The sequence below is a fragment of the Engraulis encrasicolus genome, chromosome 10 (assembly GCF_034702125.1).
Source record: "Engraulis encrasicolus isolate BLACKSEA-1 chromosome 10, IST_EnEncr_1.0, whole genome shotgun sequence".
Classification (NCBI taxonomy): Eukaryota; Metazoa; Chordata; class Actinopteri; order Clupeiformes; family Engraulidae; genus Engraulis; species Engraulis encrasicolus.
The window spans coordinates 6,011,378-6,033,564 of NC_085866.1; the positions used below are offsets into that span (position 1 = coordinate 6,011,378).

General features: G+C 43.3%; 1 protein-coding gene across 1 annotated transcript in view; it reads right to left on the reverse strand.

The window, feature by feature from the left end:
- Positions 1 to 22,187, reverse strand: part of arfgef2 (ADP-ribosylation factor guanine nucleotide-exchange factor 2 (brefeldin A-inhibited)) — a 59,045-nt gene that overhangs the window by 2,438 nt on the left and 34,420 nt on the right. Inside the window, exons 23-38 of the mRNA XM_063207933.1 lie at positions 22,019 to 22,115; positions 21,478 to 21,518; positions 20,936 to 21,105; positions 18,493 to 18,644; positions 16,529 to 16,701; positions 15,601 to 15,761; positions 15,066 to 15,196; positions 14,620 to 14,749; positions 13,913 to 14,048; positions 8,466 to 8,604; positions 7,610 to 7,667; positions 7,056 to 7,170; positions 6,120 to 6,259; positions 4,506 to 4,677; positions 3,532 to 3,670; positions 2,447 to 2,564 (exon numbers count right to left, since the gene is read on the reverse strand). Coding sequence (XP_063064003.1) covers positions 2,447 to 2,564; positions 3,532 to 3,670; positions 4,506 to 4,677; positions 6,120 to 6,259; positions 7,056 to 7,170; positions 7,610 to 7,667; positions 8,466 to 8,604; positions 13,913 to 14,048; positions 14,620 to 14,749; positions 15,066 to 15,196; positions 15,601 to 15,761; positions 16,529 to 16,701; positions 18,493 to 18,644; positions 20,936 to 21,105; positions 21,478 to 21,518; positions 22,019 to 22,115 — 2,072 coding nt within the window. The remainder of the gene's footprint in view (positions 1 to 2,446; positions 2,565 to 3,531; positions 3,671 to 4,505; positions 4,678 to 6,119; positions 6,260 to 7,055; positions 7,171 to 7,609; positions 7,668 to 8,465; positions 8,605 to 13,912; positions 14,049 to 14,619; positions 14,750 to 15,065; positions 15,197 to 15,600; positions 15,762 to 16,528; positions 16,702 to 18,492; positions 18,645 to 20,935; positions 21,106 to 21,477; positions 21,519 to 22,018; positions 22,116 to 22,187) is intronic.

Here is a 22,187-nt window from a genome sequence, read left to right on the forward strand (position 1 = left end):
ACTTATGGTATTTAATCACACTTTGGTCTTAAACCTTCATAAAGTACCTGATGAAGATCAGAAGACCAGACCACATGAAGATTAGAAAATTAGTCAAAGGATTTTTTTCTCTCTCAAATCATATAGCTCTTGGTTATTGAACCTTGGTGATGTTAACAATCTAACAGAAGAACAGCTTTTTGTACGCCGCAGCTTTGAATGAACTAGAAAAGGAAATGCAATTTCCGCAAAAGAAACCATAGGTAGGTAGAAACCAAAACCATACATGTTTTGAGTCATATCAGTACATTTCTCATTGTGCGGTTTGAACATTTCACCATGAAACCAAGAATGGTAGGGGTCAAAGTGAAACTACGGCATAACGTACAGTAAAATGTATACTTTCAGTAGTATAGTGCACTAGACTCTCTCACTTCATGTCACGAGTTTGGCTATTCCCCTCCACAGGCTTGCTTCCTGTCCTGAACAGACACTTTCTGTGAGGAATTGTTCCGTTTCCTGATTGTTAACACAAGAATGGTGGTTGCAACAGCACAGGTGGTAGCTTTTGTTTTAGCCAAGCTTTTATTTCCCCTTGATCCTATTCTTGTCTTTTAAATCTCATCTGGGCTCTATTGACTTACTGATTTGTTTATTTATTTACTTACTGCTTTATTTATTTATTTAACCCACCTTTTTTTACCTTCTTATTTATTGACATTCTTGTGTGATCTTCATTCGTTTATTTAGATAGGTCTATTTGTTCTTATTGATACTGACTTCAGTATATTTTTCAGTCATACCGTATCCACTAATGCCTGTGTTTTTATTTTTGTGTGTTTTATGGATGTCTCCATGTCTTTTGTCAATTGTTGCTTTATGTTGTTTCAAGTCTTTTTTACTTAGGCCCTTCTGTTAGCACTTTGTTCAGCTGCTTTTGTTGTGTTAAAAGTGCATTACAAATAAACTTTGACTTGACTTGACTTTACTTTTGTGTTGTTGAATGACTGGGCAATGTAGCAAAACAACAGAGAGCAGGTATCATAGTGGCGCTGTCTTGGGCTGCACCTGAAATCACTGCCAATATCGTCAAACTGTGGATATTTTAGGGCTTCTTTCCCGATGAGCAAATATGCAAAAGGGTTTCATTTGCATGTGTGTTTTATAGCACATCGTCATATATGCCCGTAGCCGGGATACCCGGAAACAGGCTGGAGTTTATGTTCTTCTGTGGAAGCGCTATGACATCATGGACAGGGAGTTCTCCCTGCAATTAACAATAAAAAAACAAACAGCCCAGAAAACAACACAGACACAGTTGGGGTTTTCCTCTGGGCACCGGTAGGACAATGAACAGCTTATGCTGGCTCAAATGAGGCTCGCGTCTCTCTCTCCTTTCTGCCTGCGTAAGGTCAGGGTCCTCTTTCATATCCGAAAAGGTCAGATCACAAAAGTGGCTGACTTTTATCTGCAGTCCCTCCTTCCTGTTTGGAGACCAAACAGTAGCGGCTAGCAGGAAGTTAAGTTATAGGACGGATTCTCCCAGTGAGAACACACATGACTCCACACATCTATCTATCCGCCACCATTTCCCCATATGCAAAAGGCGAACATATGCAAACACGGCGGTGGGGTTACAAGCGTGCCTTTGAATGACCCACTTTTTCTAAATTCATTCATTCATGCATCCATCCCTTCCTTCATTCATATATTCACAATGCTATAAATTTAAGGAATATATTTGTTTGCTTTCATGTGGTTCTTTTTATTCCCTCATCCATTAGGATGTGCACTGTGCATGTTAGGGGGTTTCCTGTTGTGGGCTGCACACTGTAGAACGAATATGTAAAAAAAAAAAAAAGAATGATTAAAATGCCAAATTCCAGATAACAATTTTTAAATGCCAGAGTCAACCATGTGAGAGGCTACGTGTGAGACTGACTGAAGGAGACGCGCTCACACTATCGCAGTGGTTCTCAAAGTGTGGTCCGGGGACCACTGGTGGTCCGCGACAGAGCTCAGGTGGTCCGCCAGTGGATTCCTACTTTTCCAAGACAAGCTAGCAGTTGGCTATATTTGTGACAGAATTAAAAAGCTAAACATAGCTGAAGTCATATTTTCATCACAATAAGACAGGCTTGCAATGTGAATAAAAAGTAAGTGATCTGCATCAAAATTAACAGTGTCGAATTAGCACCTGTCAACTGTCAATTCAGTTGACAGGTGGTCCCTGAACATTTTTGAGGGTGACAAAGTGGTCCTTGGTCTGAAAAAGTTTGAGAAACACTGCACTATCGCCACACTATCGCCTCATGATCATCACAGTTTTTAACTGGGTGCTGAATCCCACATAAAGCATAAATGAACGAAGGAAGCGAAGGACATCAAATAAACACAGAACAAAAAGACTGCTGTCCTTCGCTTCTTTCATTCAGGCCAGGTGTAGTGTGAGCAGTGCACACTGTACCTTGTTGTCCGGTAGCCTCAGTGTTCTGGTGAGCATGAGCAGCAGTAGGCTGGTCCAGGCCTCCCTGTGGCTCTCTGACGTCAGGCTGATGAAGTAGCCCAGGGCCTCACTGCAGACACTGCAGACACACACACAGGGGCCAACATATGAGGACACAAACACATGGCAGACACACATGCACAGCACTCATGCACAGCACCAGGGGCCTATACTACAAAGCTGGTTCAGGAGTAAACCAGGTTTCAATGAAGACTCTTCTATTAGATGAATTACTTCCTCTTACTTACTCCTGAACCAGCTTTGTAGTATAGGCCCCAGGACTCTAAATTTACAACAGCCAACTGGCCAAATGCTGGTGAAATATCAGTTTGGCTGGTAGAAAAGATAAACTGACTAGCCACTTTGACCCATTAGTGAGTTTGGTGTGTGTTTGGCTGGTAAGATGAGCATCTACTAGCCATTTTGGCTTTAGCTCAAAGAACCATACTTGAAAGCAAGATTGCAATTCATTTCACACAAATACAAAACAATCTCCATGCAAAATACAATATTACAAGTGCATCAAGAGTTTGCAAATGATCTACCTAAATAAAAGGTCATTCCTGAGCCTGCTTCAGCGCATTTGACACACTGGCCCACGCGCAGGTCAGCAGTCTGTCTTTAAAACACCATTAGCTTACTTCCTTCCCCTCCCCTCCCCTCCTCTCCTCTCTTCTCCACTCCCCTTCTCTCTGCTCCTTTTCTTTCCTTTACTCTCCTCTCGCCTGTCCTCTCTTCTCCTCTCCACTCCACTCCACTCCTCTCCCCTGTCCTCTCTTCTCCTCTCCCCTGTCCTCTCTTCCCCCCTCCTCTCCTCTCCTCTCCCCTGTCCTCTCTTCCCCCCCTCTCCCCTCCTCTCCTCTGACCTCCTCTCCTCTCCTCTGACCTCCTCTCCTCTCATCTCTCCTCTCCTCTCATCTCCCCTCCCCTCCTCCCCTCTCCTCTCCTCCCCCCTCCTCTCCCGTGACGTCCTCTCTTCTCCTCGCCCACTGCGCTCGGTAGAAGAGAGCGAGCGAGAGTGCTGGGGTGGCAGGAAGTGCACTCACAGCAGTAGTCGTGTCTGGATGTCTGGCCAGGCCTCCTGCAGCTTGTGGTCGGAGTACATGCGGAAGAGGATGCGCAGGCTGCAGGCCAGGCTGCTGGTCTCCTGCTTCAGCAGATTGGGCTTCGACTTCCCCTTGAAGCCTGCGCAGGGAGACGGGAAAGGTTAAACGCCGCCATTTGGAAAAAAGGGTAACACTTTATAATAATGGATGCAAAAAAACAAACAACATTATAAAGACTTAATAAATAATTAACTATTGATGAACAAAACATTAACAAATGTTTGACTAGGAAATGTTATGTTAATATATTGTATTTATCAAACATTTACAAATTACTTGTAAATGAATAAAATACTCTGTTATAAGGTATGTAAAATCTTGAATATATTATTTGTAGATATTTTATAAAACATTAATAAAACTTAGATAATGATAAAAACATTTGTTAATGTTTTGTTCATCATTAGTGAATTATTTACTAAGTCTTTACGAAGCAGATATTATTATAAAGTGTTATCGAAAAAAGTCAATTTATGCCGTTTCAGCTAAAATAATGCAGAGAGATGCCAGCTAAATAAAAGATGAATGGTACTGGCGGCCATTTGGAAAAAGACAGTTGATGTTTTTTTTTCTGCAAATCAGCTACAATAAGGCAGAGATAGTCCCTGCTGAATATGTCATCAATGTTACTTGTAAGTCCACATCGAAAACTGTAATGGTAATGATGCTTTTCTACACAGAGGACAATATTTTATTGGCAACATTGACACATGACTGTAAAATTACACTATTAATGTGGTTTCCCATGGATTGAATTTGACATCGTCATAGTTTTCTTTCCTTGAGTAAATTGCCCCCTTCCAGTAATACACACACAACTCTAAGTCAAAGGTTCAAGGATTAAACAGAATGGGCAGTGCCAGATATCATAATAAATGTGGAAGTAAATGGTACATCAGACAGACGATACACACCTGCCCTCCAGAGTGCCGTCCTCTGCTCGTTGTTAGAGTTGAAGTCTCGGGCGAACGTGTGAGACTCCAGAAGGCAGTCGAGGAGTTTGAAGAGATGCTCTGAGCCAAGGTGCTTATACATGCCTTGGTCTGCCGCCCCTTTCACCTCCTCGCTCTCCTCCAGAGCGTCCCTCTGAAACAGTAAATGGTAGTGCAAAATCAGGACTCAACTCCATCTTCGCGACTAATTCAATCTTTGACTAACACTTCTATCTATTGTATAAAATAGAAAGCAAGTATACTGTATTCTGTTCAGGACCCCGTTTCTCGAAAGCATTGTTGCCAACCAGTTAGCATTGTAACCAAGTAAGTTGCTACTTAGTTAGCAATGACGCCATCAAGAAACACACCTCAGTTTGGTTCAATTTCATTTATATTTTCCATTTGTATGCATGTGTGTGACACTGTAATAAAATAATTTTCAGAACATTCAAAGTAGGCAAAGTTTCCAAAAAATTAGAAAAAGTGGGTGAAAATTGTTCTGTGGTTGCCTTCAAAAGCCTTCCAAATACGCAAGAAAAATCTAGGCCAGTGATGGGTAACTTGGATTCACAAGCTACAATACAGTGCCACATATTCCAAAATAACTGTCCAATTAGGGCAATTGGACAGGTGGAACCAGGTCTTTTGGAATATGTGGAACTGGATTGTAGCTTGTGAATCCAGGTTGCCCATGACTGCTCTAGGCGGTCGCAGAGTCACCTCAGGTTGGGGTCCCTCTCTACTAGTGGTGTGGATTGGCACTGCCCTCACGATCCGATTCGATCACGATTCGGGAGGTTTCGATTCGATTCGATTCTATGCGATTCGATCCGATCCGATTCAATTCTACAATGCATTGCAATGCATTACATTTCTACTGAAAGCAAAGCAAATGTTTCATCAGTCATGATGAGGCAATACAAGTAGTCAGATACTGAACAACAATTTATTGGCTATTTTCTGTATCAGTCTGGATCAGTCTGTATCAGTCTTGCAATGCTTTGAAGTACTTTTATTTAATTTAACATTCATTTGCTCCCGAAATATCCATGGAAGTAATTGAAACTTAAAAAATTGCCGCATCGATTCTGGAACTTGCCGCATTGAATCGGATTGTCCATGCCCCGCATCAATTCGGATCGCCGAATCGATCATTGTTGACACCACTACTCTCTGCCACCAGAGACGGTTTAAATCGAGACGGGACAGTCGCCACCATCTTGTTGACGCCTTCGGGGTGCTATTTCGCGATTATGTAGACCAGATCTGAGAGTCAATGGGAAAAATGAATGGAGAAACTGAGTATAGGACGGGAGGGAACCCAGCGGTTGTGAAAACCATATTGTTGAAACCACCGTGAAAAACTGATCAATCTAGACTACTTGGTTGTGTCATACGAGTCAAAATAAAGCTTTTTAAGCCACTTCTCTCACGTTTTTTTTGACAGAGCGCAGGCGCGGTAGTTCCGTAACGGCACGAGAGCAACGGCTTTTCACAACTGAGCATGCGCATCATTTTGCATGCGCCGATGCAGCCAGATGATTGGATCACTGGCAACGCAGCTCAGCAGGCACATTGGCTATTGTTACCCACCTGTGCTGCCATCATGTTCTCAGCATCCTCCTTCTTGCTAGTGGCCGGGAAAAACACAATGTTGTCGATAGTCTGGATCAGCTCCAGCTGGACGACACACTTGATGAGGAGACCAGCGAACAGCTTCTGGTCAGACACCCCTGCACAAACACAGTTCACAGACATCACCACCTGCTTACCAATGAGGAATAGTCAATGAGGTGTCAGAAAAGAACAGTTGAAAGAGGACAGTGATGGGAAGATATGCAATGACAGCATAGCATAGTATAAGACAACACAAGCATATTCGTCTCGAAAAAATTGGGTGTAGGACTAACACACATGAAAACTGAAAATAAAGTCTGTGACACCAAACTTCTGTTTCTCTTATTCAATATTTGACATTTCGGGCAGCATGTACCCTACATCTGATGAAGGGTATGCTGCCCGAAACGTCACATATTAAATAAATAAGAGAAACGGGAGCTTGGTGTCTCGGACTTTATTTTCAGTTTTCATGAGATGTGCAATCACTCCACTTAACCGGCTACTGAGAATCATTACCGGTTAGCCGGTAATCTTAAATTTGAAAACGTTCGCGTGCCTGATATGCAAAGCACTGATTTTTTTTCATATTTATTTTTCACATAAGCCTTTTTTTTTTGCTGCGCAGACAGGACCTGCCATGTCCAACCACTGTTGCCAGATGGAAAATGCTGAATTATCGTACTAAAACCTCAAAATTATCGTTTTTTGGGAGGAAATTATTATTATAATTATTATTATTATTACAACCGGTTAACCGGTGGCAGAAAATTTTAACCGGTTAAAGTTGATCCGGTTGATTATCGGTTAACCGGTTAACGTCCCTATTTATGAACACCTGAAATACCTGAAGGGGGAAGGATACAGTACAAGGGAAACTTGAGAGTGAGGGTGTGGTGGGTGATGGCTTACTGGTCTGAGTCTTTCCCTTCCAGTTCTCATCGCTGGCAGTGGACATCTGACTCTGGCCGCGGTCGGAGAGCGTCCTCTCGAAACTACACTGGGACAGAGAGTCCAAGTCTGCGTCCTACACACCCACAAACACATGCACACATAAAACCAGGATTAAGGATATGAAAAATCACTTCATTTCATAAGGTTCTGAAATTATAAAACAATGAGGGGAAAAACAAAAGCAATCAGTGTCTCAAACCCTGAAAGGATATTAAATTCTAGATATGGACTGATTTTATGCTCCAGTGACACTCTTTATAAACCACATAGTGGAATATCACTTTTACAGGCAGAATTCACAGTTTAAGGTTAAGTTTAATCGACCTGGAGTTGTATCGTGTTGAACTGATGTTCCCTGTATTTTCTGAGCAGTAAATTAACAGTATGTAGGTGGCTTTAACAGTAATCTGTAAATTAACGGTATGTAGGTGGCTTTAACAGTAATCTGGGTGTGACTGGGTGTGGGCTGGCTATTGTGTGTGTTTGCGTTGCACAAATGACTGTTCTCTCACCATGTGTTTCCCATCGCCCACCTCCTCTTCCTGTCCGACGGGTCGCCATGTCAACAGGCTGGGGGGGAAAGGTCATATGAAACCGCCATAAATAACACCTAACATGACAACCACTAGACCCTGTCTAAACATCAGCTTGTGCAATATAAACGTTGATAATAATAACTTGCCATGCAGACGGGTGGGGACTTCTCCAACCAACTATGGAGGCAGAGCTAGTGCAGGCATGTAATCATGGCCTTGAGGGATTGTCTTGATTGACAGAAGCCTACACACTTGAGATCTTACCATTACATTTATTCAAATATTATTTATTTAATTTATTATTTAATACATGGTAGAGGAATGTTTCTCCCCCCCGTGAGTTTGAATGGAAAGATTTCAAGTGGGCAGACTTCAGTCAAGGTGCAGGACAATCAGGGCTAATTCAAGTGTTGAGATGTGCACATTTTTTTTCATCTTTGATGAGGGATTGCTGTATTGCCGGAATCACATATAATCGCTACTGATTATGTCCTCGTTTGTAATAAGCAAAATGCTAACTTATTACACATTTTTAAAATAACTTATGTAAGACATGCGTTAATAGCGCTGAGGGATTGCTGTATTGCCAGAGTCACATATGATATGCTACTGATTATGTCCTTGTTTGTAATAAGCAAAATAAGGAAATAAAGAACTTGTGAAGGCATGCATTCATAGTGCTGAGGAATTGCTGTACTGCCAGAGTCACAAACGATATGCTACTGATTACGTCCTTGTTTGTAATAAGCAAAGTAAAAAAATAATAAAGAACGTGTGAAGGGCAGGCATGCGTTCGTAGTGCTGAGGGGATTGTGCCTTGTTGTTGTCTTACGCGTGGGGGCAGGTGTTCTGGAAGATCTCCAGCATGCAGGTGCAGGTGACGTTCCACACCTCGGGGTTGAACTTCTCCCCGTTCAGGATCACCAGGTTCTCCAGGCAGTTGGTGCCCGACCGGGCCAGCTGCTCGTTATCTAAGAGAGGAATAAGGACAGGAAAGGAATTTATGGAAATGCCACTCCTCACTCCAATGTCACTCCTCACTCCATCACATTACAATTAGCTGGCACTTTTAGCCAAAGCGACTTCCAGTTATTACAAGGTATTGGTCCCTGGAGCAATGTGGGGTTAAGGTGCCTTGCTGACCGGGCCAGCTGCTCGTTATCTAAGAAGAGGAATAAGGAAAGGAAAGGAATTTATGGAAATGCCACTCCTCACTCCAATGTCACTCCTCACTCTATTACATTACAATTACAATTAAATGAGAATTTCAGGCCCTGCCGTGGTGCTGGCGGTAGGGCGCTCGTCTGCCGTGCGGCCAACCCGGATTTGATTCCCAGCCCAAGTCCTTTGCAGGCCCTTCCCTGTCTCTCTCTCCCAACTCGCTTCCTGTCTCTCCTCCATTGTCCTGTATAATAGTAACCAATAAGGGCTTGAAAAATACTTAAAAAGAAATTACACTTTCAGCCAAAGAGACTTAACTATCACAGGGTATTGCTTAACAGCCCCAGCTGCTCGTTATCTAAGAAAGGAATAAGGAAAGGAATTTATGGAAATGTCACTCCTCACTTCATTACATTACAATTAGCTGGCACTTTCAGCCAAAGCGACTTCCAGTTATTACAGGGTATTGGTACCTGGAGCAATGTGGGGTTAGGTGCCTTGCTCAAGGGCACATAAGCCATGGATGGAGGAAGGGATTGGGAAGGGTGGGGTGTGAACCTGCAACCCTGTGAACTACAGTCCAACCAGCGACTTTCAGTTATTACAGGGTAGTGGTTAAACAGTCCCTGGAGCAACGAGGCACCATGAGTGCGTTGCAATATGTTACCTTGCCTCCTCCACTTGTGCTTGTCTCCTCGTCCTGTCTCCTGGCCTCAACTCCGTGGAGAAAACGATAAAGTTTCCCAGCTGTCAGCCTAGTCAAAACAACTTTTGAGGGACTGTTTTTCACTCATCATCACAATTGCAAATGAGAAAAAGACTCCACAATTGAGCTTTTGCAAGATATTGAAATATAATGCTGTTGTCAGTGATGTCATCATGACATTACTTCCTGATACGAGGAGATATATTGCTACAATCCACCTCCCAACACATTAAAACACGGCTGCCCCAAACTCCATGGCATTACAATCACCTGGAGCTTTTGTCCAAAGCAACTTAGAGTTATTACAGGGTATTGGTTTAAGTCCCTGGAGCAATGTGGCACTAAGCCTGTCTCTAAGCCTGGCTCACCCCAGCCACGCATAAAGGTGTAATAACAACACACATTCTTCCTATTGTTAGTATGCATGTTAGCCACTGGTGTGTTGTGACGAAGCAAGAGTGTACACTTGGTCTTCAGTTGGAGCACCAGCATCAAACCCCTTGAACGCGTCTGCTAACAGAAGATGTTTGAGCAGGACAGGCAGCAGAGCAGAAACCGAGCAGTGGAGCCACAGGTAAGAGACTACTCTCTCTCTGCTATAGCTCTCTCTCTCACACACACACGCACGCACGCACACGCACAAACACGTGCACACATGCACACACATGGCCCACTCACACGTCTTCACATCACGAAGGGCCAGTGTGTAAGGTTGTTGCGTTTGTATTCATTTTGTTTAGGTTGTGGCTGTAGCACAGTAGGTCTTATCCCGAGGCAATGTGCTTGAATGTTTGTACTAGACCGGGCTGGGGCTGTATTATAACACTACCAGGATTCTGTCAGCCCCAATCAGTGCAGTCAAGGATGATGTGCAGTATGTGTATACTGTATACTACCCTACAAAGGCACAGTGCAGTAACTACAGTTGTGGGAAATGACAAAAGGAACAAATTATTAAATTTTGGTGGTGATACGCATCACAATCCGGCTCCAGGAATTCCTCATTGTGGGACGGGGCAAAATTTTGACTTTCCAGTTTCTAACACCACAAAGACGAGGCAGAAAGACTTGAAAACAATTAGGGTGTAACATGGTCAAATGTTTGTAAGTTATAATATAGGCATAGGGCGTCAGTAACCCCATGGGCTTGGCAGGGTTTGCACTCTCTGAGTGCTTCTAGTTTTAAGACTGAGTTTAGACTGAAAATGGTCTTCATTACACCTCTGTTATCTTTTGACAAAGCCATATGGTCCAAATGTGTCCCGTTTAGAAATATTGCAATGTCAACTTCACAATTACTACATTATTCAACCTAATAGCAAGGCTTTGAAGCCAAGTTTCACAGTTCCAATGTTGACTTAGTTACTGCACTTCATCTTTGTAGGGCAATATAATGCACCCAAATCGGTCAAGACCTGCAAGGCAAGGCACGCTATTAGCCTTGGTCTCATTAGCCGCGCTTCAGCGGCCCGGGGCCGCCCGGGGCTCAGGAGAGTGGCCGGCTCGGAGCTGCCGGCCCCGGGCCATTTTTTGCCTGATCGGACTCATAGCCGACCCCAGGCACATTCAGGTACACGCCTTGTTTGTGAAACGTCAGTCGGGCACAGCCCACTTTCACCCCAAATCACAGAAGGACAACAACAGAACAACGACAAAGAATAACAACATGCCCATTAACAACATGCATTCAACCAGCCATTATTGTTTAGCAATCGTTCAGCACTTATAAGAAGACGGTACTTAGAGGTGTGAATGCAGATTAAAACATGGCAAAGCTAGCAGCCATGTCAAACTTGTAGCCCAAGTTAAAATTTGAATTGGATCATGATATGCGAATCATGAGAATTGAGCACACAGCACCAATATCAACAAATATGTATTTATTTTCTATCACTAATGACGGACATTAGTAGTGTGCTTGTAGGTCCAGGTAAGATGACTGTCTCGTCTAAAAACGAACATTACACAAACTAGCAGTGCGCTAAAAACATGCTAAAAGCATGCTAACAAAATCATCACCTGGAGTCTGCCTGATCTGACACCCAGACCAACGAAGCTAATTTGGTCAAAATCCAAAAAACAAGAAGTTATTATCTTACTCTTGGCGTAATCACAGGTACTTGTGGGTTGAATCAAATAATTCCAGAAACTCGTCAACAACTCCAGAAAGTAATGTGATGATGCTTTGTTTATTAACTGTAGCCATTCACTTGAATGGAACTCTGCAGCACTCATCTGCTTGTTAATGCGGACTCTGGGGGAGACTGCCTGCCGCAAGTGTCCTGCTACGGAACACAGAGAGATGAGCCACGCACGCGACTCTCCTCAACAACGGCTGTAGTGATTAACCAGCCATGGAAAAAATAAAGTGAGACTGTGAATTGCGATGTTTACAAGGAAAATAATTTTAATCAATAACAATGAAATACCCAAAAAAGGCAATACCCATGTCAGATTCGAATATTAATGGCCAATTAATATTCGTTCGAATGTCTCGGAATTTTCTTAACATTCGACTTATATTCGAATATCGAATATCGAAGTCAAAGGCTTAGTGGAAAGCATGCCAAATCACGATAATGGCACAAGAGTTGGCGGCTAAAAGCAGAAAAAAGCGACATGACTTAGCTATGACATCCCAAGTTTAAGTGTAGCGGTGCCCATGATGCCCTGATAACAACAAAAAAGTTATGTTGGCTAAATAACTTTAAAAACACAAACAGAAGTGCCAAGGTTGCATCTTATGAAATTATGCCATAAGAAAGCCAAACACCCCAAACTAATGCTTAACCATAATTTGCCCAGAATTTAGCGATAATCCCCCATGCAAGCGCCACATTATTACACAGAGGTTGACCCCGCCTCCGAGCCTCGGCGGTGCTAGCTGGCCCATCGAATTCGACGGGCCAGGGAAAGCGGCCCTTAGCCCCACAACCTGGCCCGGCGGCCATCTTTAGCACCTAGCCCCCTTTTGATGAGATCACCGTCAGCCCCCTTTTGTCCGGGCCAGCCCGGGGCTGACCTAACCTGACTCTCGCGCAGATGGATTGTCATCCATCTGGAATTTTGGTGGTAACCTTGCTGTTCTAGCTCGAACGTGATTGGAGAAATTAGGTAAGAGTGACGTACTACTTCAACCAATCACATCGAAACGGGCCGTGACGTAGTTTTCAGCGACGCGAGATAGTAGCCTACTTCTAAAAGTTGGGGCATAATTAGATGGTACAACATCAGTTTATTTTTGGGCAAGTACTACATGAGATTAAATGCAAGACAAACGCCATTTTAAAAGACAATAGACAGCATGAATGGCCATTCACACCTGGGGCCTAGTAGTAGCTAGCCAGCTAAATCAGTCATTACAAACTCAAAGCTAGTTGACTAGCCACCTGAAACGTAATTCTACCACTAACAAAGAGGCTTCTTGCTATTAATTTAAAAAGTTGTGGCGTAATTAGACATGAATGATAGCATACAAGATTCTCTCTTTATTCATGTTTACAGTTCAGGTGGTTAAAATGCCAAACAAAAGCCGTTTTAAATACAATACATCTAATGGCCATATTAACAGCTAGCTTAGCAACTGTCAGCCAAACCCATTCAAACTCTACAGGACATTAGCGAACCCTGTTTTAGAAGCTAGCTAGCCACACTACTTGTACTATATACTGTATCAACAAAGAGGCTTCTTGCTATTAATTTAAAAAGTTGTGGCGTAATTAGACATGGATGATAGCATACAAGAGTCTCTCTTTATTCATGTTTTACAGTTCAGGTGGTTAAAATGCCAAACATTGCCATTTTTAAATACAATAGATAGCCTATCTAATTAACAGCTAGCTTAGCAACTGTCAGCCAAACCCATTCAAACTCTACAGGACATTAGCGAACCCTTTTTTAATGAGCTAGCTGCCACACTACAAAAGAACAAAGAGGCTTCTTTGCTACTACCACACTACAAACATATCATTTCCATGATGGCCTTTTATGGATATTTCTAATTGATTTTTTGGAAGTTGTACTACTGAAATAAAAAACAGTTTCTCTTCTCCCTGTCAAGTAAACTCCAGTGATTTCCTGCCAAGTCATCTGCATCGTGTTTTTCGTTTTCCTTCAAACCTCCGCGGTAGGGTAGAAGAATAGAACACAACTGACCTATCAGGGCTGAGTTCCCCCCGGACTGCCGTAAGCGCATTGACCAATCACCGTCTTCAAGCATAGCTCAGCTCACGGACATTTCAGCCTGGGAGAAACATGCGTGTACTGCAGCCAGGGGTCGTTTTGTCGCTGCACAGGGGGGCGCTGTGGCTCATTCTCTGTGCAGAACCCCCGCGAACGCGCGACTCTAAACCCCCCTTAAGGCTAGTGCTTACTTGTTGAGAATGGAGAGTGTAAATGGCATCCTACTGTACCTTGTTTAACACACCACCGCAGCTGCACAAAGAGATCCTCGAGTAAGATCTCGCTGAGCGGCTCGTAGAACTGCGTGAAGACGTCACAGATGGCGTACAGGGCATGGTTGCAGGTGGTGGTCATCCACTCGGTCTTCTACAATAACCGACAAACGATGAAAGCAATAAGCACACAATAGTACGGTGACATTCGTTGTTATTGCAAAATTAATGGTGATGCAATGAACAGTTCTAGTGCATGTGTGCATGCATTTCTTTACGTCGGTACATAGGCCTCTGTCCTCAGATGGACAGGAAATGGGATACAGTGGTCCCATTCTCCATGTTCTGTTTTTGTCGAGTGCCTCAAATAGTGCTTTTTATCTTTTCTGTTTTTGCCTGTTGGTGATTTATGCTCCACATGCATGGCACACGTGCAATAGTCTTGTGATGTTATGTGCCGATTTTTGTCTTACCCTCTTAAACGAGTTTGCTCTAGGATGCAAAATGAATTTCAGAGAAATACTGACAATAAAATTGTATCGTATTGTATGTATTAAGACTGAGTGCTCTCAATACCATTGTTATCATATAAATATTACAAAAGAATTCTAGTAACTATATTTGAACAGCTCTGTTCATAGGGTCATGCGGCTCCAACTGCTGTTAGTTCAGGCTTTCAAAGCCTACTTCACTTTCGCTATCTTTTCCCTTTCTGCTGATCTTACCTCGGTCTGTTGCTCAGGAAGCTTCATGTTGTCGAAGATGCGGAAGATGATCCTGAAGAGGTCGTGCCACCAATGCTTCTCAAACGTGCTGCCGTAGCTTTTCATGATCTCAAACATCACCGTCAGACCCCTAAAACAAACACACAACCCACACACAGCATTGAGATTTTCACATCATATCCATATCCCTCTTCACTCCAGACCTGGGGTGCGTCTCTCGAAACCATCGTTGCTAACTAAGTTAGCAACCTACTTGGTTGCAATGCAATTTCTCATTGGCAACTTACTGAGATGCTAACTGGTTAGCAACAATGCTTTCGAGAAACAGGGTCCTTGCCATGAAGCTCAGATATCAGGAAATGTAGGCTGAAAACAAACTTGGCAATCTGTCGTGACATTATGACCGCGTCCACAAACACAAATTGGGCAGGCCTAGATTCACTGACCTTGTCCGTACATCCAGTTTACATCTGTTGATGATGCAGGAGAGCTCGAACAGGATGGGGAACCAACCGCGCACCCACACCCGGTCGCCAGGGGCAACGTTCATGTCGTCACTGGTGTACTCCCTCAGCGCCTGGAACAGCAATGCAGCCAATTAGACCACAGCTTCTTTGCAATGCAGCCAATTACACCATAGCTTATTTGCTTCTTTTCTCCAAACTGATTACTTTTCCTACTGGTTGACTGTTTCAGTGCAGGTTCATACAGGAAACACAGTAACTGGTGGAATTACTAGAGCTGAAACTACATATTTGGAGAAAATGTGTTGAATGACTCAGATAGAATCTCAAATATAAGCCTTTGGCATGGACTCCGTTTAACAATACTGACAAGGACCAGGGAGTAAAAAACAAAGTGTATGGCATAACGTGTATCCATAGGGCAATAATTAGGAACTCTTGTGTAAAAAAGGTTAATTTATAATTTTTATTAATTATCTTTCTGTAATGTTTCTATTCTTCATAGTGCGGTACAGACCTGTGGCCGGTCGGAGACGTATTTTGCACAGTGTCGGATGAGGCGGATGGCCTCCATGCTAGTGTCAGGGAAGGCAGCATTGCACACGAACTCTGACAGACACTTCACCGCGTCCTGGAACGAGTCAATGGCTGCTGCAAAGTGCTGCTGAAAGGTGTTCGCTGAGGACAGAGGAAAGAGAAGAGGAGGAACAATTTAAGCAGTGGGTATATGAAACATACCAAAACGAAGATGCCATTTGGTAACTTTTAATTCTCATGGCATCAATGAAAGATGCAAAGGAACACTCAAATCCCTGATGTGAACGAGAAAACGGTTTGAAAAGCTATTTAATAACAAAAGTATCAGTCCAATAATGATCACCATGATGCAATGCACTGCTTGTTTTGCTTTCACTTTTGCTCTGCTTCACTTTACTGTGCATTGTACAGTCATAGTGTGCGTTTTCTTTTCTTTCTTTTTTTTTTTATGCCTTTATTTGACAGGACAGTCGAAGATGGTGACAGGAAGCGAATGGGACAGAGAGACAGGGGAGGATCGGGAAATGACCCCGGCTGGACTCGAACAGGGGTCCCCGTGAGCGGGCTTGCAAGCCCAAATGTGGGGGGCTTAGCGATAGTGTGCGTTTTCAATCAGTTTTGAGTGGTAACACAGGGAGGGGGGAGATCACAGAGTGACAGCACTTACAGTATGAGAACATACAACACGTAAAGACAGGAAGACGTTCTCAGAGCAGAACTTGCATCACCAAGTAATAGGTTGGTTCCTGACTCACAACACTCAGAACACTCAAAAAGATCGTCATTTCAAAACTATTCAATTATGGAAATGTGACGACAGCAAAAGCAATGTGAGTCTTCCAGAGCTCTTACGTAGTGTCAAAGCGCCTAGAGTGCTTTGCCTTTATAGTCAAAGAGGGTCTACTTACTGACGATGTGGCCAGTGGTTTGGAAGGCGAGCTCCACTATGGTCTCATCGTGGTCAGCGGCAGCCTGGTGGAACACTGAGAAGATGTTCTTCCAGCCCGAGCGGATGTTGGCCGCTTGAGAGTTCACCATCTGGGCCACACAGCGGATCACCATGTCCCTGATAGTGGGAGACCTGCAGGGGGGGACAGTTAAAAAAGTCAAGTAAAGCCTGCACATCCAAACATCTGACCTGGGAGAGGGACAAACAAATGTCCGCTTTAAAGGGGTATGCCATTATTTTGGGGCTTAATACAGTTAAAATTGTTGGCTGGGGTTTATAAAGGTGGTAAAGTGTCTTATTTTCCATGTTAAGCGTTGTCTTGCTTTAAAGGGACACTGTGAGATTTTTAGTTGTTTATTTCCAGAATTCATTCTGCTCATTCACTAATGTTACCTTTTTCATGAGTACTTACCACCACCATCAAATTCTAAGTATTCATTATTAGAGGTGCTCCGATTGCTCGGCTGCCGATCATGACCGGCCGATAATGGCCAAAAATAGCCTGATCGGTGATCGGAAAAACATGCCGATCAAAAAACCGATCGAGAGATATTAAATTCCTCACGCAACCATTTTGCCTTTACACCTGGCGCTGCATGTAGGCGCTGGCTCTGCACAGCTGCAACTGCACCAAAAGAAGGCTTATAACTTTTCGGCATTCCCCCCTTCATTTCCACCATTCATAACCATATCTGCATCAACAATGATCTGATTTTCCGATCCATGCGCCGTTTACCTGACAATGTAATTTGCGATTGAGTACTCGCCAGTGAGCCATTTTACGTTATAACCTGTGTAGTTGCCTCGGTCAGCACGCGACAACTTCACGTTGTCAGCACAAACATGTCAATTATTGTTTTCAAAGTTGTAATTGGCAGTCAGTCGATTAGTTTGATAGTCGCTGAAACAGCAAACGGCGACAGATGTGGTTAAAACTTGAGAGAGAGAGATTCAGAACGGTAGTGGAGCACTGCAGCTGTGGACGGTGAGTCTGTGACAGAGAGGGGAGGGGCTCTCCTCACGAGGCTGCTCATTTAAAGCGACAGGTTGTTTTTTTCTCGTATGTGGAAGACTATTTTATGTAATGTTTCAGTTTCAATTCAATCTTAAATAGTTTAGTTATTCTATGCAATAACTTATACATTGATTAATACTGTAGACTATATTACCAACACTAGTCTGAAAGATAATAATAATAATAATAATAATAATAATAATAATAATAATAATTTAAAAAATAAATAATAATAATAGCCTAATAATAGACATGTGCAAATTAAGATTGATTGGTTTATGGGCAGAAATGGTATTCAATAAGGATAATTAATAGGCTATTCAAAAAATAGGAAATCATTTTTGTGATCGGCAATGATCGGTAATCGGCAGATAAAGATTTTTGGTGATCGGTATCGGTGATCGGGCCAAAAAATGGTGATCGGAGCACCTCTATTAATTATGACCGGAAAAATTGGAAAAATTGGATCTTCTCCATTGTCCGCCATTTTGAATTGACAAAAATAGCCATTTTTAGCTGCAAAAATGACTCTACTTGGACCATACTAGAAAATATTTGTTTATTACTTTGTAAACTTTCATGTAAATATCAAATTTGGCGATAGCCAACCCAGTTTCAATGAGCAGCATAGTTGCAGTACCTTTTTTGACCATTTCCTGCACAGTGCCAATTTAAGACAAGTGAAAAGAGGGAATATGTCGCTAAGCTAGTGAAAGTCAATGGATCTGTGTAGCATTGCTACACGGATCCATTGACTTTCACTAGCTTAGCGACATGCTCCCTCTTTTAACTTGTCTTAAAGCAAGACAGCGGCTTATATGAAAAATAAGACACTTTACCACCTTTATAAACCCTGGCATACCCCTTTAACCAGGATTTCCTGCTCCCACTTATTTCACTTTATTTACCTGTTCTTCTTCATGATATGTTCAAAGGGCCGCAGGAAATCCTTCTGGAAGCGGAAGTTTGCCAGCTCTCCCTTCTCCAGGAACTTCATGGAGAGCTGCCGCAGGGAGTCCACCGCGAAGATGGCCACGTCTTCATTGGGGTTGCAGCCCACCTGCAGGGGAGAGGTTAGATGATTTAGGGTGCATTCCAATATCCTTGCTCACTTGCCTGCTTGGGACCTCGTGATGACGTCACTGACGACAGAAAATGAATTCAATATCTTGCAAAAGCCCAATTGTAATGTAATTTTCTCATGTGCAATCAGGATGGTGAATGAAGAACAGTCCCCCCAAAAAGTTGTTGTGGCTAGGCTGACAGTGGGGAAACGTCATCGTTTTTTAAAAATAGTTTTCTCCACGTAGGCAGAGCGTCAGCAAAACGTGAGGAAGTGGAGGACGGGTATCCGCATATTGGAATGCACTCTTGGTAGCATGTGACTTGTGGAAGTCGCACGCCAAAGGAAGGCTATGTTTTTTCCCCATTTCATGTTCAAGTCACGTTACTGTATATTGATGGTGCATGTGGGCCAACTGTAATACACATTTGAAATGATCTCGTGGGCCATATTAAATGACCCCGTGGGCCAGTTTTGCCCCCCCCCCAGGCATGAGTTTGACAACTCTGTACTAAATCATCTAACTCCTCTGTCCAACCTGCAGTGTTACAGCTCGGGTTACAACAATGTCGGGAGAAGTCAATATGTTTACCGTCTGTGGTTCCCCTCTCGTGAAGAGGGGTCTGTCAGCTCCTGAGGCCATTCATGCACTGCTGATGTTTACTATCTATTACAGCAGTTTTCAAAGTGGGGGCCAGGGACCCCTGGGGGGGCCACAAAGGGTTGCTAGGGGCGACACGGCAGGAAGGAAAAATATATTGAAAGGAAAATCATTGCCAAACAAAATGGGCTCATTTATGCCAAAGCCTACACAGGTATATTGATTACATTTCCTGTTGTAGTTGTATGTATGGATTCAGGGGTGCACTTATCGACTTATGAAATGGGGCGCACAGAAAAACACAACACATTTCAGGAGGGGGGGGGGTCTTGTCTGGAATCTACTGGTGTATGGGGGGCCTTGTCATGGTAAAGTTTGGGAACCCCTGATGTATTACACTACGTTAGCATGGCCATGATGTGAGAAACCTGACATGTGGCTACTAGCAATGACAGAGTGTACTATACCTCCAGTGTAAACAATAGTCCCTTAAACACACACCCAAACAGGGATGGTGGAAAATACAACGGAAACAAAAGCTCATAACAGGTCCTATGTCATGGATAAGATCTGTATCGGAGGGGTTTCCCCCACTACACACATGGAGTGGTGACGAATGCCACACTATAACACTAACAACATCCTATTTAAATATCCTGATAAACATCCTAACAAACACAGCCCTGAGGTGTCATTTACATTCTGAACACAAAGCAGCAAGGACCAGAGGTTTATAACATCCTCGTAGGTGTGCCAGGCATGTCAACACTGTGTTTGATAAGCAGTAATTCTGGTTTGTAAATGAGACAATAAATCAATAAATGAGACACCAAATCGCACCAACATTTCCAGAAAAGAAAACAGTTGTGATAGGCCACCGCTCATCTGTTTAGAAGGTGCAGGATTCAGTACAAATTTCTGTATAAAAAGCTCTGCCTGATGAAGGTCTAAGGACCGAAAGCTTGCAAGTCAAGTAAAGCTTCTTTGCACAAAAATAGACCCGAAGTGTGCGGATTGCCTTCTTTTTATACAGAAAAGAAAACAGAAAATCCCTCAGACGGAATAAAAGACGACACATCACCTTCCGCCTTGTTAGGTCATGACCTAGTGCAGTAAGTTCACTGCCAGTGTTTCTGCAGAAAATTGCCAGTGGTTTTTTGGGTGTGTGTCTTGCTGTTTGTCTTAGTGTTGCAATCAACAATACCTTGTTGAAATAGTTGAAATGCAAGACCACTGTAGACAGGCTGATGGACTAAAATGTAACTGCCAGGGCATTTGGCTTCTTTGGGGTTATGGTAACAATAATACTGTATTGAATCTCTGATGACTTGCCACCATACAGGACCACTAGGCTAGCTTGGGAAATGCTCTGCTGCTTTGCACAATCTTTCAGATTTGAAAGACAGCATGGAGTCTACCCTCAGCAAGGGTACTAGATCATGGTCCCTGTCTCTCTCCAATCAGAGAGCAGGGAGGCGTGGAAAGGCGATGACTGCAGTTTGTTTGAATAGATACAATTGACACACCATCGTCAATTATAAATCACACACCCCCTTCGGGATTTACAGTAGGCATGACTTGTGATTAGGTCTGGTGATAACCAGACAACTACTAGGCCCTGATGCCAGTGCTTTAGGGTGTGTTTGTAAGGGGGGTTCTCTTTGGTTAGTGCTGCAGATAGCAATACCTTGTTGAAGTGGTCTCCGATGACCTGCCAGATACGAGACCACTGCAGCCTGATGCGGTTCATGTTGTAGTAGGAGATCTCCACGATCTTCTGCAGGCTGAACATGCGCGGTTGGTGGGCAGAGGCCAGCTCATCCATGGAGACGGCACACAGCCACCGCACAAAGTCCACTGCGGGAGCAGGCAGATGGACAAGTGAAGATACAGTCTTTTTCAGACTTTTCCTAAATTCTAAACTGTTTTTACAAGGTCTTCAGGTGCATGAGAACAAGTGTGTACATTTCTTGCAGCTCTGCTAAGCTGCTCTCTCGACTTTAATTCTTAGAAGACACTTGAGAGTGCTGGTTTTATGCAAGGGATGTAAAAGTGAATACACTGGCTCTTCAATGTGTTGTATGGTATATTGCATTGGTGGAACTATCCCATCCTCTAGTTTTGCGACTACATTATTACATTAGCCATGCACATGCAATGTTCACGAGACACTCATTTGTCCCCCAAGATAAATTAATTTGAATAAAGGTGTCTAATGTAAATACGTACCAATGGCATTTCCATCTAGCCGTGTTGAACCAGTGAAAATCCTGAAGACGGAAACAAAAACAAAACATATTATTGATTTAATGCAGGACCAAAAATAGCAACCATTAATTCCTGTTACTAGGGCTGAGGGAGAGGGCTCTAAATGAACGCATGCCAATCAACCAAATGCTAGAGGAAATTTAAGTTGGCTGGTAGGAAAGAAAACTTACTAGCTGCTTTGACCCATTAGAGTGTGTGTGTTTGGTCAGTAAGATTAACATCTAATAGCCATTCTATTTCGTTCCTTCTGACCGCCGGGCGGTGCTTTCAGCACTAAATGATCCATCACATGCTCATGCAGGTCGAGAGTTAATAACAAAAAAGTCATCTGTGACCCGGGTTACGCGCATGCGCATTCCGTCATACTCGTCAGTATTCCGAGTGACAGCCAAGGCCTGGCGGTCATCCGGAACTCATAAAACCATGGTTATATACATAACCTCCATTTTGGCCGATGAAAAAATAGTTGATTTAGAGCCCTGCTGAGGGAGATTGTCCTCACCTGTCCACAGCGACCACAACGCTCTGGGAGCTGGTCTCCCCAACGGACTCCTGGATGTGGGCCATCTGACGCCTGTCCTGACCCCCAACCAGAGACCCTGACAATCACAACACACAGTAATGAATTAGCACACATGCACATGAGAATGTGAATGTGTGAACATGTAACA